At 41.7% G+C, this 18,083-nt stretch overlaps 2 protein-coding genes across 3 annotated transcripts in view; both read right to left on the bottom strand.

The window, feature by feature from the left end:
• The window catches only part of LOC138663705 (oocyte zinc finger protein XlCOF22-like), a 469,510-nt gene that overhangs the window by 215,613 nt on the left and 235,814 nt on the right, over positions 1 to 18,083 (bottom strand). The gene's annotated exons all lie outside the window — the stretch shown is intronic.
• LOC138666522 (zinc finger protein 585A-like) overlaps positions 1,846 to 18,083 on the bottom strand; it is an 84,393-nt gene continuing 68,155 nt past the window's right edge. Inside the window, exons 11-16 of the mRNA XM_069754737.1 lie at positions 16,764 to 16,898; positions 15,210 to 15,389; positions 15,003 to 15,126; positions 14,828 to 14,922; positions 14,539 to 14,629; positions 1,846 to 3,155 (exon numbers count right to left, since the gene is read on the bottom strand). Of these exons, the coding sequence (XP_069610838.1) occupies positions 2,077 to 3,155; positions 14,539 to 14,629; positions 14,828 to 14,922; positions 15,003 to 15,126; positions 15,210 to 15,389; positions 16,764 to 16,898 (1,704 nt within the window). The 3' untranslated portion in view covers positions 1,846 to 2,076. The remainder of the gene's footprint in view (positions 3,156 to 14,538; positions 14,630 to 14,827; positions 14,923 to 15,002; positions 15,127 to 15,209; positions 15,390 to 16,763; positions 16,899 to 18,083) is intronic.

Genomic DNA, 18,083 nt, shown 5'->3' on the forward strand with positions numbered 1-18,083 from the left:
TTCTTGCCCTAGGTGGCGTTTGGGTATGAGAATACCTCGTTACCTTCTTCCTAAGGAGCTAGGATGTCTTTTTCTTGCCCTAGGTGGCGTTTGGGTATGAGAATACCTCGTTACCTTCTTCCTAAGGAGCTAGGATGTTTAAACTGTGTTGATGTAAGAAAATCCTGATTCCTACACCTATAGCAAACAACACAAATGCAACCAGACAGAAAAAGAAAAAGAACATACACCGTATCTTGTCCCAGGCTAATTTATCTGTCCTGGGCTTATACTATCACATACAACGTATTCTTGTCCCAGGCTAATTTATCTGTCCTGGGCTCATACTATCATACACTTATCCGTCACCAGGTTTTTGTCAGACAGGATCAGAGATTGAACATAGGCGCGGAGGTCTCCCCGAAAGGACGCAACCACGTTGCCCAGTGGGACCGTCACTTCTTCTGTTTCAACCCCCTGGTCGGCTTATAGGGCTATTCCCAACTTCCACACACCTTCTATTCACATTCACTCTCATTCAATGCCGTACTCCGTGAGGTGATCAATTCCTAAATAGTTCAAGAACCCGAGCTATAGGTATCCTCCTCTACTAGAACTACCCGCTAAAGAACACGACACAGAAAATCTTACGGACAGTGCAGGGCAGATATAAGAGATCTAACAGTGTCTCTTACCTGGCCAGGTTTTTGTTCATCTGCCGTCCATTATCCCAGATTCTCTTTTTGTTCGTATTCTGCCGGTGTTCTTGAAGGAATACACAGACCTCGGGTCCCTGTTCGGGCGCCAGGAAATGTCGGGAACACACTCAGTCGGAGCAGCCTTTGGAAGTGGGGAATCACCAGAAATAATACACAAGACACGTCTTGTATAGTGTATCACTGGGAAGTCTCTGAAGCACGCCTGCCTTCAAAGTGCTATCCCTTCTTTATATAGTTGTTTCAGTCGGTTTAGTGGTTATAAAAGTTTTGCATGTTTAAACAAAGAGACAAAACAGGAAAGAAAGAAAAGAAAAGAAAACAGTTTCGTGGGCGGCAGTTTCACAACAAACAGTACAAAGGCAATTCCACAGACAAGAAAAACAGGATTTCATACTATAGCTAAAATGGCCTTGAATGGACAGGTCAATATTTATCACAAATTCTTTTTTTTTTATTTTTGTTCATTGAGGTAATCATTTTTGTTCTGCTCTTCACACTAACAAGGTGGCCCTTTTAGTTTTTGGTGCATTTATTCCCAAAATAAAGCATTTTATAACTTCTCCAAAATACCGGTCTTTATTCAGGGAGGCAGGTCCTCACCCCCCTGCTTGAAACGCCACAATGCCGTCACTCAAATCTTCAGGGGCGCCGGGCACTGCCCCTCCGCACTGTTTTCGCATGAAATCCAGCACCTGCGCTGTGTAGTACTGTCTGGCGCAGGCGCAGTGAGCTCTGGCCGTCTGACGTCACAGCCAGGCTTGCAGACTGAGCCTGTGCGGCCACCCACCTTGGGAATCCCAGCCCCGCAGTGTGTTATGCATTATGCATCCCAGCCCCGCACTGTGCATAATGCATAACACACTGCGGGGCTGGGATTCCCAAGGTGGGCGGCCGCACTGGCAGCACAGGCGCAGTCTGCAAGCCTGGCTGTGACTTCAGACGGCCAGAGCTCACTGCGCCTGCGCCAGACAGTACTACACAGCGCAGGCGCCGGATTTCATGCGAAAATAGCACGGAGGGGGCGGTGCCCGGCGCCCCTGAAGATTTGAGTGATGGCAGTGTGGCGTTTCCAGCAGGGGGGTTAAGACCTGCCTCCCTGGATAAAGACAGGTATTTTGGAGAAGTTATAAAACGCTTTATTTTGGGAATAAATGCACCAAAAACTAAAAGAGCCACCTTGTTAGAATGCAGCATTACTGCTGCACAAGGTGGCTCTTTTAGTTTATAACGACTGGAGGGGGTGACAGTGGCCCTTTAAACACGTCCCATATACAGTACATGAAAGTGGCTTCTGCAATTTGTGAGGTTTTTGATCGTTATGGTGATTAAAACATGATTTTCTGGAGAAATGTTTCACATTTTCAGCATGAAAATGGTTTCACCTCTTGTGAATTCTTTCATGTCTAGTTAGATCTGAATTATGGCTAAAACATTTTCCACATTCTGAACATGAAAATGGCTTCTCCCCTGTGTGAGTTGTTTGATGTTTAATAAGATTTGATTTCCGGTTGAAAAATTTTCCACAATGGGAACATGAAAATTGCTTTGCTCCAGTGTGAATATTCTGATGTGTGATAAGCGATGATCTAGCGGTAAAGAGTGTCCCACATTCTGAACATGAAAATGGCTTCACCCCTGTGTGAACCCTTTGATGTCTATTAAGACTTGATTTATCATTAAAAGATTTTCCACATTCAGAACACGAATATGGCTTCTCTCCGGTGTGAATATGTTGATGTATAACAAGAGATGATTTGTCGGTAAAAAGTGTCCCACATTCTGAACATGAAAATGGTTTCACACCTGTGTGAACCCACTGATGTCTAACAAGATTTGATTTATCATTATAGTGTTTCCCACATTCTGAACATGAATATGGCTTTGCTCCGGTGTGAATATTTTGATGTTTAATAAGAGATGACTTAGCAGTAAAAAGTGTCCCACATTCTGAACAAGAAAATGGCTTTACCCCTGTATGAATTCTTTTATGTTTACCAAGAGTTGATCTCTGCCTAAAACATTTTCCACATTCTGAACATGAAAATGGTTTTGCACCTGTGTGGATTCTCTGATGTCTAAAAAGATCTGATTTCTCTGTAAAACATTTCTCACAATCTTTACAAGAAAATGGCTTCTCCCCTGTGTGAGTTTTCTCATGTTTAATAAGTTTTGATTTCCAGTCAAAATATTTCCCACATTCTGAACATGAATATGGCTTCTCCCCTGTGTGATCAATTTGATTTAGTACACCTTTTTTCTTATGCTTATTTTTCTTAACTTTCTGTGATGAATCAAAAGAAAGGACCTGTTTTAGAGAATAAGATGATAGATCTTTGCTGTAGAGGGCTATATTTGAATTTATGGTATGCTCTTCATGTGTATCTTGTGGGTTATCGCGATCATCTGCTTTATAATCTAAAGAAATCTGACATCCTTCTGAGCTCCTGGGACAGTCATCTGCCAAGCATAAAAAGATTTTATTAGTTAGAATGATATAGTTTTAAATTTATACTGATATACAGTATACAGTGAACAAAATAATTATTTGATCCTTTGATGATTGTGTAAGTTTGCCCATTGACAAAGACATGAAGAGTCTATAATTTTAAGGGTAGATTAATTTTAACATTGAGAGATAGAATATCAAAAATAAAATCCAGAAAATCACATTGTATAAATTATATAAATTGATTTGCATTTTGCAGTGAGAAATACGTATTTGATCCCCTACCAACCATTAAGAGTTCTGGCTCCTACAGACCAGATAGAAGCTCCTAATCAACTCGTTACCTGCATTAAACCCTTCATGACTGGAGCTTTTTTCGGTTTTGCGTTTTCGTTTTTCACTCCCCTCCTTCCCAGAGCCCTAACATTTTTATTTTTCCATCAATACGGTCATGTGAGGGCTTATTTTTTGTGGGACGAGTTGTACTTTTGAATGCCATCATTGGTTTTAGCATGTCGTGTACTAGAAAACTGGAAAAAAATTCCAAGTGTAGTGAAATTGCAAAAAAAGTGTAATCCCACACTTGTTTTTTGTTTGGCTTTTTTGCTACGTTCACTAAATGCTAAAACTGTATTTTTTTATGGGATGAATTGATTCATGTAGAGACGATAGCAGTAAAATTGATAAAGTATTAGAGTGAATCATATTTATAATTATGTGTATACCTATACCTATAATGCTATGTTTATTCGTAACAATGTAACACCATGTATTTAAAAGCTCATTTTGGATAGAATAGAAGTACTAAATTGCTCTTTTATGTATATAAGAAAAATGAGATTATTTTGAGGCTACCATGTAGTTATTTGTCAGGAAAGGAGAACCTGATCCCCGATACCGCCCTGCTTATCCCTTCTAGGAACCCTCATAAATAAGAAAACTTGGAGGTTGTAACATCATCTGTTCTTTTTGTTTTGTTTTGGGTTCTTTTGCTACCTGATGAAGGCTGCACTGTAATAATAGCAGCCGAAACGCGTTGTACTGTATTTTAAAAATATTTTACAAATATATATATATTTTTTTTATTTTGAGAAAATAAATTTTTATTAACATTTTTCACTGGAAGTGGATGCATTCAAAAAATCCGTAGGTGCTTAGCGCCACATTTGCTCGGAGTTTATTTTCCCTTTGAAGTCACAGACTCAATTTATCAGACTCAAACCTCTACATCAGGGGCAAGACCAAAAAGCTTTATAAGGATGTCAAGGACATAATCACAGACTTGCACAAAGCTGGAATGGTCTACAAAACCATAAGTAAGATGCTGGGTGAGAAGGAGACAACTGTTGGTGCAATAGTAAGAAAATGGAAGAAATATCAAATGTCTGTCAATCGACATCGATCTGGGCCACCATGCAAAATCTCACCTCGTGGGGTATCCTTGATCACTTGATCATGAGGAAGGTGAGAGATCAGCCTAAAACTACATGGGGGAACTTGTTAATGAACTCAAGGCAGCTGGGACCACAGTCACCAAGAAAACCGTTGGTAGCATATTACACCGTAAAGGTTTAAAATCCTGCAGTGCCTGCAAGGTCCCCCTGGTCAAGAAGGCACATGTGCAGGCCCATCTGAAGTTTGCCAATGAACACCTGGATGATTCTGCGAGTGACTGGGAGAAGGTGCTATGGTCAGATGAGACAAAACTTTATCTCTTTGGCATTAACTCAACTCGCTATGTTTGGAGGAAGAGAAATGTTGTCTCTGACCCAAACAATACCGTCCCCACTGTCAAGCATGGAGATGGAAACATTATGTTTTGGGGGTGTTTCTCTGCTAAGGGCACAGGACTACTTCACCGCATCAATGGCAGAATTGATGGAGCCATGTACCGTAAAATCCTGAGTGACAACCTACTTCCCTCCACCAGGACATAAAAAATGAGTCGTGGCTGGGTCTTAAAGCAAGCCAGTGACCCAAAACATACAGCCAAAGCAACAAAGGAGTGGCTCAAAAGGAAACACATTAAGGTTGTGGAATTGCCTAGCCAGTCTCCAGACTTTAATCCCATAGAAAACCTATGGAAGAAGTTGAAGCTCCAAGTTGCCAAGCGACAGACTCCAAATCTTAATAATTTAGAGATGATCCGCAAAGAAGAGTGGACCAAAATTCCTCCTGATATGTGTGCAAACCTCATCATCAACTACCAAAAACATTCGACTGCTGTGCTTGCCAACAAGGGTTTTGCCACTAAGTATTAAGTCTTGTTTGCCAGAGGGATCAAATATTATTTCTCACTGCAAAATGCAAATTAATATTTATAATTTATACAATGTGATTTTCTGGATTTTATTTTTGATATTCTCTCAATGTTAAAGTTAACCTACTAATTATAGACTTTTCATGTCTTTGTCAGTGGGCAAACTTTTACTAAATCAGCAAGGGATCAAGTAATTATTTCCTTCACTGTAATATCCACACAAATTACAAGAGATACAGATTAAAAAAAAAAAAAAAAACAACTAAAACAGTCATGTGAAACTGATCCCAATCTAACAGTAGACCTCAAAAGAAGCATCACTATGGTAGGCCACATGTAGTTCTGTAGCACTCTTTTCTTAACCCCTTTCTGCCAGCTGACGGAATAGTACGTCAGCTGGCAGATCCCCTGCTTTGAGGTGGGCTCCGGCAGTGAGCCCACCTCCAAGCCGCGACATGTCAGCTGTTTTGTACAGCTGACATGTGCGCGCAATGAGCGCGAGCGGAATCGCGATCCGCCCGCGCCCATTAACTAGTTAAATGCCGCCGTCAAGCGCTGACAGCGGCATTTAACTAGCGTTCCCGGCCGCGCGGCCTGAAGTGCTCGCACTGCGGACCCCCGTCACATGATCGGGGGTCAGCAGTGCATCGCCATAACAACCAGAGGTCTCCTTGAGACCTCTATGGTTGTTGATGGCCGATTGCTTTGAGCGCCACCCTGTGGTCGGCGTTCAAAGCAACCTTGCATTTCTGCTACATAGAGGTGATCTGTACTTCACCTCTATGTAGCAGAGCCGATCGAGTTATGTATGCTTCTAGCCTCCTGTGGAGGCTATTGAAGCATGCCAAAATTTTAAAAAAAAAGTGATTAAAAATATAAAAAAAATAAAAAATATATAAAAGTTCAAATCACCCCCCTTTCGCCCCAATCAAAATAAAACAATTAAAAAAAAATCAAACATACACATATTTCAGAATCGCCCGATCTATCAATAAAAACAAAGGATTAACCTGACCGCTAAATGACGTAGCGAGAAAAAAAATCAAAACGCCAAAATAACGTTTTTTTGGTCGCCGCGACATTGCATTAAAATGCAATAACGGGCGATCAAAAGAACGTATCTACACCAAAACGGTATCATTAAAAATGCCAGTTCGGCACGCAAAAAATAAGCCCTCACCTGACCCCAGATCACGAAAATTGGAGACGCTACGGGTATCGGAAAATCGTGCATTTTTTTTTTTTTAGCAAAAATTGGAATTTTTTTTCACCACTTAGATAAAAAATAACCTAGACATGTTTGGTGTCTATGAACTCGTAATGACCTAAAGAATCATAATGGCAGGTTAGTTTTAGCATTTAGTGAACCTAGCAAAAAAGCCAAACAAAAAACAAGTGTGAGATTGCACTTTTTTTGCAATTTCATCACACTTGGAATTTGTTTCCCGTTTTCTGTTACATGGCATGGTAAAATCAATGTTATCTTTCAAAAGTACATCTCGTCCCGCAAAAAATAAGCCCTCACGTGGCCATATTGACGGAAAAACAAAAAAGTTATGGCTCTGGGAAGGAGGGGAGCAAAAAGCGAAAATGAAAAAGCAGAAAAAGCTCCGGGGGTGAAGGGGTTAATAAAGTCAATATCATCACAAGTTCTTGTTTCAGTGTTTCCTATGATCAATATTTTCTACTAAAATGCTCGCTGGAGTATCATATAGCGAGTATAAACAAAGCTGGGAGTGTATTCAAAATAAGAACAAGTCTTTTATATATTTTCTTCCTTAGTCTACCCCTAGGTAAAGAGTTTTTAATGAGAATTTTGGATTTTCTTTCCATATGGAACTTTTGAATAAACTGGAAACTGCTTTATTTAGTGCCACCTGTGTGCAGAGAGATCACTCCGATCTTGAATTTGATTGCTGGATAGAGTGAGTTACGCAGACTTGAAATGTATGGAACTCATTGTAAAGGTCGTGGTCTGTGCTTAATACTCGGAGACTTTGAAAAATGTCTCCTCAAATTTCAAAAGTGATAAGCAATATGATGAAGGCCCTGCCCCAAGGTTCTTTTCTTGTGACTAACAGCAGATCCATTGTAAAAATGCCATATATGTCATCACTGTCACAACTCTGTTATCGGGTATCCTGGGACCAGGGGCTCCTTTTCCCTTGTCCCTACCACTAGGGGTGCCCTAGCTCGTCCTGTTCCCCGGATTATTTCTGATGGTGAAGACGCCGGGGCCAGATACCTTGCCTTAGCTCCCGAATCTGCCTTCAGTCTGTACCCTTCCCCCCACCCAGGAAAGAGGGTAGTAGTAGTGTACCGTAATACACCAGTCAGATTAACAAGGTAACAAAAAATACCAAACATTCAAATATACTCACTCATACAACAGAGGAATGCACTGGGGAGTGAAGGATGAGGTTAAACCAAAGCAGGAGAAGAAAGGGAGTTATCACACACTGAAAACCTAGCAACAGTCACAGAAAAATCAACCAAACACATTCTCCATTAACAACCAACAACAACCAATATCCATGCAGCAAAAGCTATCTATGACAATGAGCGCTTGCCAGGACCTAGGGTACCGTCTCACAGTGGCACTTTTGTCGCTACGACGGTACGATTCGTGACGTTCCAGCGATATCCATACGATATGGCTGTGTCTGACACGCAGCAGCGATCAGGGACCCTGCTGAGAATCGTATGTCGTAGCAGATCGTTTGGAACATTCTTTCGTCGCTGGATCTCCCGCTGTCATCACTGGATCGGTGTGTGTGACACCAATCCAGCGATGCGTTCGCTTGTAACCAGGGTAAACATCGGGTTACTAAGTGCAGGGCCACGCTTAGTAACCCGATGTTTATCCTGGTTACCATCGTAAATGTAAAAAAAAAAAAACAGTACATACTTACATTCTGGTGTCCGTCAGGTCCCTTGCCGTCTGCTTCCCGCACTGACTGACTGGCGGCCGTAAAGTGAAAGCAGAGCACAGCTCACTTTACGGCCGGCAGTCAGTCAGTGCGGGAAGCAGACGGCAAGGGACAGACACCGGAATGTAAGTATGTACTGTTTTTTTTTTTTTACGCTGGTAACCAGGGTAAACATTGGGTTACTAAGCGCGGCCCTGCGCTTAGTAACCCGATGTTTACCCTGGTTACCCGGGGACTTCGGCATCGTTGGTCGCTGGAGAGCTGTCTATGTGACAGCTCTCCAGCGACCACACAATGACTTACCAACGATCACGGCCAGGTCGTATCGCTGGTCGTGATCGTTGATAAATAATATAGTGTAACGGTACCCCTAGTTTATACAGGAGATGGAAGTGGCTAACAGTGCACAGCTGAGAGCCTTAACACAGGAAAGCTTCCAGGAGCTCTCAACTGAGCAGATTAGCCCTGCATTGCTAAAAGAAACTTGCACCATTTAATATGAAGGTGAAGTGCTTCTTATCAGTGCAGGAGTAGGAGAAATCAGACATGGCGATCTTCTGCCTCCTATCTGTCTGGGTAAACCTGTGTCAAACATTAACTACTATTTGCGCACTGGGAGGTGGTAACTGAAAACTATGTGAAGTGCGGGGACTCCACCACCATTTTGTGAAAGCTTGAGGCTAGCTATCATAAATTCGGACTATAAGATGCATCACAATTTCAGTAAAAAAAAAAGACTTCCTATTTTCCTTCCCAAAATTTGGATTTGTCTTAAGGTCAGGTGCATTTCTTTGTTGGCAATATACAGTACTGTATGTGTTGGCAGATGTTAGACCTGAGTGAAGATGTTTGTTTTGTTTTGCATGATGATTGGAAGATTTTATTGATACGATTTTGGTTTACGTAACTTTTTTATAGCAGCTTTTTATTCTGATTTTTGGGAGGCAGAATGAAAAAGAACACGCCACAATTATTTTATTATTAGTTTTCATTATTTTTTTATGCTGTTCACTGCACAGTGAAATAGGCAACTGACTTGTTGAGGTCAGTCCGATTACTGCGCTATCAGATTTATGTAACTTTTCATGTTGTGCTACTTTTGCACAAAGAAAACTATTTTTTGCAAAAAAAAAAAAATTAATAGTTTGGACTTGCTAATTTTTCTGCCAACTGAGCCACGTGAGTGCTTGTTTTTTTCACAGGATAAGTTGATGTTTTCAGTTTTACTATTTCCGTCTGTCTGTCTGTCTGTCACGGATATTCATTGGTCGCAGCCTCTGTCATGGAAATCCAAGTCGCTGATTGGTCTTGCCAGCTGCCTGTCATGGCTGCCACTACCAATCAGCGACGGCCACAGTCAGATTAGTCCCTCCCTACTCCCCTGCAGTCAGTGCCCGGCGCCCGCTCCATACTCCCCGCAGTCAGTGCCCGCTCCATACTCCCCTCCAGTCACCGCTCACACAGGGTTAATGCCAGCGGTAACTGACCGCGTTATGCCGCGGGTAACTCACTCTGTTACCGCCGCTATTAACCCTGTGTGACCAAGTTTTTACTATTGATGCTGCCTATGCAGCATCAATAGTAAAAAGATCCAATGTTAAAAATAATAAAAAAACAAAAAACCTGCTATTCTCACCTTCCGTAGTCCGACGATGCGCTCGCGCCTGCCGCCAGCTTCCGTTCCCAGAGATGCATTGCGAAATTACCCAGAAGACTTAGCGGTCTCGCGAGACCGCTAAGTGATCTGGGTAATTTCGCAATGCATCCTGGGAACGAAAGATCGCGGCAGCCGCGCAGGCATCGCCAGAGCATCACTGGATCTACGCTGGATCCCGGCAGGTGAGTATATAACTATTTTTTTTTTTAATTATTTTTTTTAACAGGGATATGGTGCCCACACTGCTAAATACTACGTGGGCTGTGTTAGATACCGCGTGGCTGCTATATACTACCTGGCCAGTGTTAGATACTATGTGGGCTGTGTTCTATACTGCGTGGGCTGCATTATATACTACATGGCTGCTATATACTACGTGGGCAATGTTATATACTACGTGGCTGTGCTATATATAGTACGTGGCTGTGTTCTATACTGCGTGCTATATGCTACGTGGCCACTGTTAGATACTATGTGGGCTGTGCTATATATTACGTGGGCTGTGTTATATATTACGTGGCCAGTGTTACATACTACATGGGCTGTGTTATATACTGCGTGGCTGCTATATACTGCGTGGCTGCTATATACTGTGTGGGCTGTGTTATATACTGCATGGCCACTGTTATTTACTGCGTGGCATATATTAACGCATCGGGTATTCTACAATATGTATGTATATAGCAGCCACATGGTATATACCACAGGCCACGTAGTACTCCTATATACTACGTGGCCTGTGCTATATACTATGTGGCTGCTATATACATACATACACACTTGTTCATGCAGTAGCTTTGTGGCTTTTGGAATGTGCACATTGTAGGTTCAGAGTGAAGGCAGTAAAACCACGCAAAGATCACACATGGAAAAAAATAGTTAAGAAACAACCTTCAATTCCTCTAAGTACCCCCATTTTACTTTGACTACAGTTTTACATGCCCTTGGCATTCTGTGAAGCAGTTTTATCATTTAGTCACCTGGAATAGCTTCGAAAGAACCCTCGTCAAGTGTCAAATTCTGGAATCACTGAAAATATTTTCAAACATCAGTTGTGTTTTGCAGAAGTACACACATCCAAAAAAAAGTTGATCCCTCTTCCCCCAACTATTCATGCGGCTGCATGTATTTCTATGCAGATGAACGCTCCGATCCCGAGTGCCGGCGGCAGTGCGGGGTATTGAGGCGAGAGACTCCCACGAGTTTCTTGCATTGCATTCACAAGTGTGACCCCGGCCTAAGTCAGAGCATGGCAAGAACCACTCAAATAAATATAAACCACTGTCCATCATTACTTTAAGACATGTAGGTTAGTCAATATGGAAAATTGCTAGAAGCTTGAAAGTTATTGTCAAAAGCAGACATGAATATCAAGTTGCTATGATGAAACTGGTGCTGATTAGGACCACTCCAGGACAGGAAGAATTACCTCTGCAGCAGAGGATAAGTTCAAAGTTACTAGCCTCAGAAACCATATATTTACAGCACCTGAGATCACAGTCCTCATAAATGATGCACAGACCTCAAGCAGCAGACACATCTCAACATCAACTGTTCAGAGAAGACTGCAAGTAATAGGCATTTGTTCTTCAGTTGCTGCAAAGAGGTTACTACTGAATACTGTAAACAAGGAGTAGAGCCAAACAGCACAAGATGTGGACATTAGATCAGTGGAAATCTGCACTATGAGTCAACATTTTGTATGTTTTATATCAACTGCCATGCCTATGAGACGCAGAAAAAGTGATTGGATAGGTTTTAGATGTCTGGGGTGAAGCATGGAAGGTGAGGTGTAATGGCTGTGCTTTCCTGGTGACCCTGTTGGTGATTTATTTCACATTCAAGGCACACTTACCCAGTATGGCTACCACAGCATTCTGCAAAGGAGAGGGATGGGTCATAACCTCAACTCATTTGAGTTGCAATACAGAGTGAAAGCAGAGCAGCCAACAAGTGCTCAGCGCCCCTGTGAACTACTACAGTTCTACTAAAAAGCCATTTTAGATGACTACCCGATGAAACGGTTTGAGTTCCATAGGGGTGTAAAGTTGCCATCATAGTAAAAGAGAGGAATTTCGAGGACTCTAAGATTTAACACATATTCTGGTTTGTATCACGTTTCTTTTCTCCTCGTTTCCACATTTGTTTCTTTAGCATTTGCTGCCTTCAATCTAAATCCACAAAGTGCACAGTCCAAGAACGACAAGGAAAACCATTGCATGAACAGGTGTTGAAACATTTTGGCTTTTTTTTTTTTTCACACGTTCAATTTTTTTTTTGGGGGGGTGAGCAACCGGTCTGTGCACAATCTCAGAGACATATAAAGGATTGATCTAAGTGTTGGTTCAAAATCGGCAGTATAAGTCTATGGGTCCTTCAAAAAATTTAACAGCACTGGATGTCATAGAGTGAGGTCCATTTTTTGAGGACTGCTAGGTAGAAAACTATAGAAACACTTTTTTTCTTATCCAAGAAAAACTGATGAACCTCAGACCAAAATAGGATGACATTCTGATGAAAAGTTGAAAATCACTGTTGAAACTAGGACAGGTTTTCTCGTACGTAAAAAAATAGATGTCTAAGGACCTTCTGATAGCTGCCCTTAACAGGCCACAGTAGCTGGAAGCGATTGTTTTGTATGGAAACTCTCACAGTCATCTAGATACTGCTGTTATTATTGACAGTGACATCTAGTCTGTGAAAAGTATACAATCTGTCCTAGCACCAACCGTGGTGGGTGCAGCAATGTGTCAGCTAAAACATAAAGCCCTACCCTAGCCATCACCACACAGCACATGTACAGTGTTTTGCGGGAACTGCTTGCCTGTTACACTGTGCTTATAAGAAAAGGCTGGGCGAAAAATGCGCGTCGGGGCAGAGACAAGACATCTACACAGATATACCGCAAGACACTTCTGTCAGGTAAATTTATGGCTTCCAGCCTAACCTTATTACAGGTATCTCCACTCCATTTTTAACCAATGGCTCATGCACAAGCAATACCATATAAACACCTTAATTGCTGTTAGGTGCACTTCGCTAAGGGTACCGTCACACATAACGATATCGTTAACGATATCGTTGCTTTTTGTGACGTAGCAACGATATCGTTAAGGAAATCGTTGTGTGTGACAGCGACCAACGATCAGGCCCCTGCTGGGAGATCGTTGGTCGCTGAGGAAAGTCCAGAACTTTATTTCGTCGCTGGACTTCCCGCTGACATCGCTGGATCGGCGTGTGTGACGCCGATCCAGCGATGTCTTCACTGGTAACCAGGGTAAACATCGGGTTACTAGGTGCAGGGCCGCGCTTAGTAACCCGATGTTTACCCTGGTTACCAGCGTAAACGTTTAAAAAACAAACACTACATACTTACCTTCAGCTGTCTGTCCTCGGCGCTCTGCTTCTCTGCACTCCTCCTGCATCCTGTGTCAGCGCCAGCCAGCCGGAAAGCACAGCGGTGACGTCACCGCTCTGCTTTCCGGCTGACCGGCGCTGACCGTGCAGATGAAAGCAGAGCACCGGAGGACAGACAGCTAAAGGTAAGCATGTAGTGTTTGTTTTTTTAACGTTTACGCTGGTAACCAGGGTAAACATCGGGTTAGCGCGGCCCTGCGCCTAGTAACCCGATGTTTACCCTGGTTACCGGGGACCTCGGGATCGTTGGTCGCTGGAGAGCTGTCTGTGTGACAGCTCTCCAGCGACCAAACAGCGACGCTGCAGCGATCGACATCGTTGTCGGTATCGCTGCAGCGTCGCTTAGTGTGACGGTACCCTAAGTACTGATGGTTATTATATGGGGTGTTCTGTTGCAGGTGTTTCCATATCTAAGATAGACCATTTAATGACTCTTTATGTGACTTATTAATTATACACTGGTCAATATATATGCAGATAATGTCTTTATGTTTTGAGAAATATCAGTCTGCACTTAGCACTTTATATTAATCCCACTTATACATTTTTTAATGAAATAGCCTAATCATGCTTTCTCAATCTTTTATTTAAACTTTTTGGAGATAATCATTCCTGATATGCAAATTATTCATATAAGTCTTAGTACTTTGCTTCTTAATTCTGCATCTTTCTTGATTTTTAAAGTTGTTTTACTGTTTATATCAATAGAAATAATTTTTTAATGAAAATATTGTCACACTTCCTATATACCTGGGTAATTATATCACATTGTTTAGTATGTAGGAATTGGTACCCATGAAATTTAGGGTTATTTTACTCATAGGCCTAAAAGCTATGTAAATACTGTGCTTATACTGTATAGTAAATGTCAGCTATTATTATTATTATTATTATTTAACGGCTTTTGGCTCAATCTTGAGCCATGAAAACTAGATGGACAAACGATCAGTTGGAAGATAATCAATGAACATGAGGCATCGCAAAATCATCCCACAAAATGTAATCCCATTTTTTTGGCAAAAAAATCTGGCTTTTATGCTTCTCCCACGTGCCACATTGCAATTTCAATGTTGAGGAGTGTATATTTCCATGAATCTGTGACTTCTCTGTATTTAGTGGTCACTACTCACCTACATCATAATCTGTAGGATTCTCCTCTTTACACCCCTCATCACCCCTCATATATATCTCTGTAGTATTAATAGGGGTCAGATCTTCACCCTGAAACAAATATTGTAGAAGTCACAGACAGATGGAGAAGTCACATCTATGATCAGCTCTAATCCTGCCATCTCCACCGTTCTCATTACACAAGTATAAAACATATAATACTGATGGATAAAACAAGACTGAACACAAGACCTTCACAGCCGTCTACACATCATAGGGGAGATCTCATGACACCTTCTCTCCAGTTACCTGATGATCCTGAGGAACATTGGGATCTTCTTGATTACAATCGTGTGGAAGAAGAGGACGGGGACATCTCTCTGGTGTCCTCTTAATGGATAGATCTGGAAGAAACACATACAGGGACTGAATTCATTCTTTACATGCAGATTATAGTCAGTGTGTATTTAGTCCTGTCTATTACCTGGTGATGTGAGGGGCTGGTGAACCTCCATCATGACGTCCTTATACAGATCTCTGTGTCCTTCTAGATACTCCCACTCCTCCATGGAGAAATAGATGGCGACATCCTGACACCTTATAGGAACCTGACACATACAATGATACTGTCATCACCCTGATCCCTTAAAAGCTTTACTATATAATGTCCCAGCATTCCTAGCAGTGTCACCTCTCCAGTCAGCAGCTCAATCATCTTGTAGATGAGTTCTAGGATCTTCTGGTCATTGATGTCCTCATGTAACAGGGGGTGAGGTGGAGGACCAGCGATTGGGCTCAGGGGTCTTCCCCATCCCTCAGACACAGGGTCCTGACAGCACTCACTAGAGGTCTTCTTCACTACTGTGTAATCCTGGTTATGGAGAGACACAATAAATCTCACTACAGACATTTCCAGAGTCCCATAGATACGTTTATAATGGATAATTTGTGGATTAAATCCGCTCTGCCACAATGATATAAATTCAGATATATTGAAGAATTCTGGTGGTTTATTCAACGCGTTTCAAGGTCTATTTGACCTCTTCATCAGGAAACTTACCACAAAGACATGATGTATTTGTGGTAATTTTCCTGATGAAGGGTGTTATGACCTGGTGGTTAGGACAATAATGGACCAGGTGGGTAAGAGCACACGGAAAGACCTGATAGTTAATAATAATACAGGACAAGCTCTGGGACGTGGGAACTCTGCTGACCGCAATCCCTAATCCTATCACATACACTAGAAATAGCCGTGGATTGCTCCTAACGCTCCCTATGCAACTCGTCACAGCCTAAGGAACTAGCTACCCCTAAAGATAGAAAAATAAGCCTACCTTGCCTCAGAGAAATTCCCCAAAGGAAAAGGCAGCCCCCCACATATAATGACTGTGAGTAAGATGAAAATCACAAACACAGAGATGAAATAGATTTAGCAAAGAGAGGCCCGACTTACTGAACAGACAGAGGATAGGAAAGGTGACTTTGCGGTCAGCACAAAAACTACAAAAACCACGCAGAGGGCGCAAAAGACCCTCCGCACCGACTCATGGTGCGGAGGCGCTCCCTCTGCGTCCCAGAGCTTCCAGCAAGCAAGACAAAATTCAAAATAGCAAGCTGGACAGAAAAATAGCAAACAAGAGAAAAACAAGCAGGAACTTAGCTTCTGCTGGAGAAGTAAGGTCACAAGAACGATCCAGAAGCGAACAGACCAATACTGGAACATTGACAGGTGGCATGGAGCAATGATCTAAGTGGAGTTAAATAGAGCAGCCAGCTAACGAATTAACCTCGTCACCTGTGGAAGGAAACTCAGGAGCCGCAGCCCCACTCACAAGCACCAGAGGAAGCCCATGGACAGAACCAGCCGAAGTACCATTCATGACCACAGGAGGGAGCTTGACAACAGAATTCACAACAGAAGGGGTCAGATAGACCTTGAAAAGCATTGAATAAACCACCAGAATTCTTCAATATATCTGAATTTATATCATTGTGGCAGTGCGGATTTAATCCACAAATTCTCCTTTACAAACGTCTCTGAGAAGGTCGCATTGGTGGCCCGTGGATCTGCAGCAGCCGATACACACATGCTCTTGCTTTATGCCATCAGGTGAGCAGCTGCTTGATAAAAAAAAATACAATTAATCCGAAGGATAAGACCCTATTTGTGCTTTTTTATCTCCTTAATTTACTATTCCCACAGATAAGAATGATATAATATGATGTCATCAGAATCTCTCACCTCTCCAGTAAGCCGGAAGAGGATCTCTAGGGTGAGGCATAATATCCGCTCAGTCATCTTATCTCTCTCCATATCCATTCTTGATGGATCATCAAAATTATATAAATAAATATTAGTATCCAATATTGGAGGAACCTGAATGGAAAGATGATGTTGGTGTAAAATGATACAAAATACTAAGTAAAATATACAATTACAGTTGTGATGCCGGTATAAAGCTATAATGTGGTAAAACACTTTATACATCTAGAGGTCAGGCACAGAATACCTAGGTCTTGTCCCTTAGGATCATGGGAATTATAAAATTCAGATAATCTTGAAGATATATAACAGCATAAAGAGATCAACGTGCAGCACAACAATCTTTATACAGCCAATAAAGTAACATTTCATTTGTATATATTTCTTCATTCCATGATAAATTCTAGTAAGACATATAACTCCTGGTGCTGTTCTACATTTCTACATGTTCATGAAACATGCATTTCTTCTCAGTTGTGGTGCAATAAGTGCTTGGTTTGCATATCTCATCTTTGGTGAATCTAAAATCTGAAACCAGTTGGTCATCATCCTTAAGCTTTTCTCCATGTTGAGTTATATCTTCGGTCAGAGTTATGTCAAAACACATAGTTTTGGGGAACACTAATGAGCTTGGTTCGGCAGTCCACCTTTGTACGAAGCTACAAAGAAAACCCCATGGCACAGTTGTACCCTGCATGGTGGACTGCGTGATCAAGTGTCTAATGTCTGAAAAGACAGAAAAATACAGATTTTTTCTTATGGTATAAACACAAGTGGAATCAATTCCTGAACAAATCTGCATTCGAAAAAACTTAAGGAAGTTTGGTCTGAAACGTTCCAAGAAATTGTCTTTCTTTCAACTATCATGTAGTGTTGAAAAGTAGACATGTGACCTATAAACACTTTTAATGGCTGTGTAAAGACAATGGATGTTTGCACTTTTGGTTCTCTATATTTTTCCATAGCTCAGATGTGATACCTTTATGTCACCATGAAAATGCAGTCCAATCTACAGGCACTATGTTATAGAGCAGGGAGAGCTGAGCAGATCAATTAGTTTTTTGAGAAAAGATTCTGTATAACCTGTGAATTAATGATTTAAACCTCTGCTCTTTCTAGGATTTTGGTGTCCATTGGGCGGTCTTATTAGTGATTGACAGCTTTCTTTGTATTTATTTATTATTTAATGGCAATCGGCTCAATCTTGAGCCATGGCGACTCAATGGATGAATGCTCTTTTAGAAGATCTATCTTGTGCAAGCCTAGAAGGGTCCACCAGGATCTTCTTCGCTATCTTGA

Source organism: Ranitomeya imitator, chromosome 2, assembly GCF_032444005.1.
Source record: "Ranitomeya imitator isolate aRanImi1 chromosome 2, aRanImi1.pri, whole genome shotgun sequence".
Taxonomy (NCBI): Eukaryota; Metazoa; Chordata; class Amphibia; order Anura; family Dendrobatidae; genus Ranitomeya; species Ranitomeya imitator.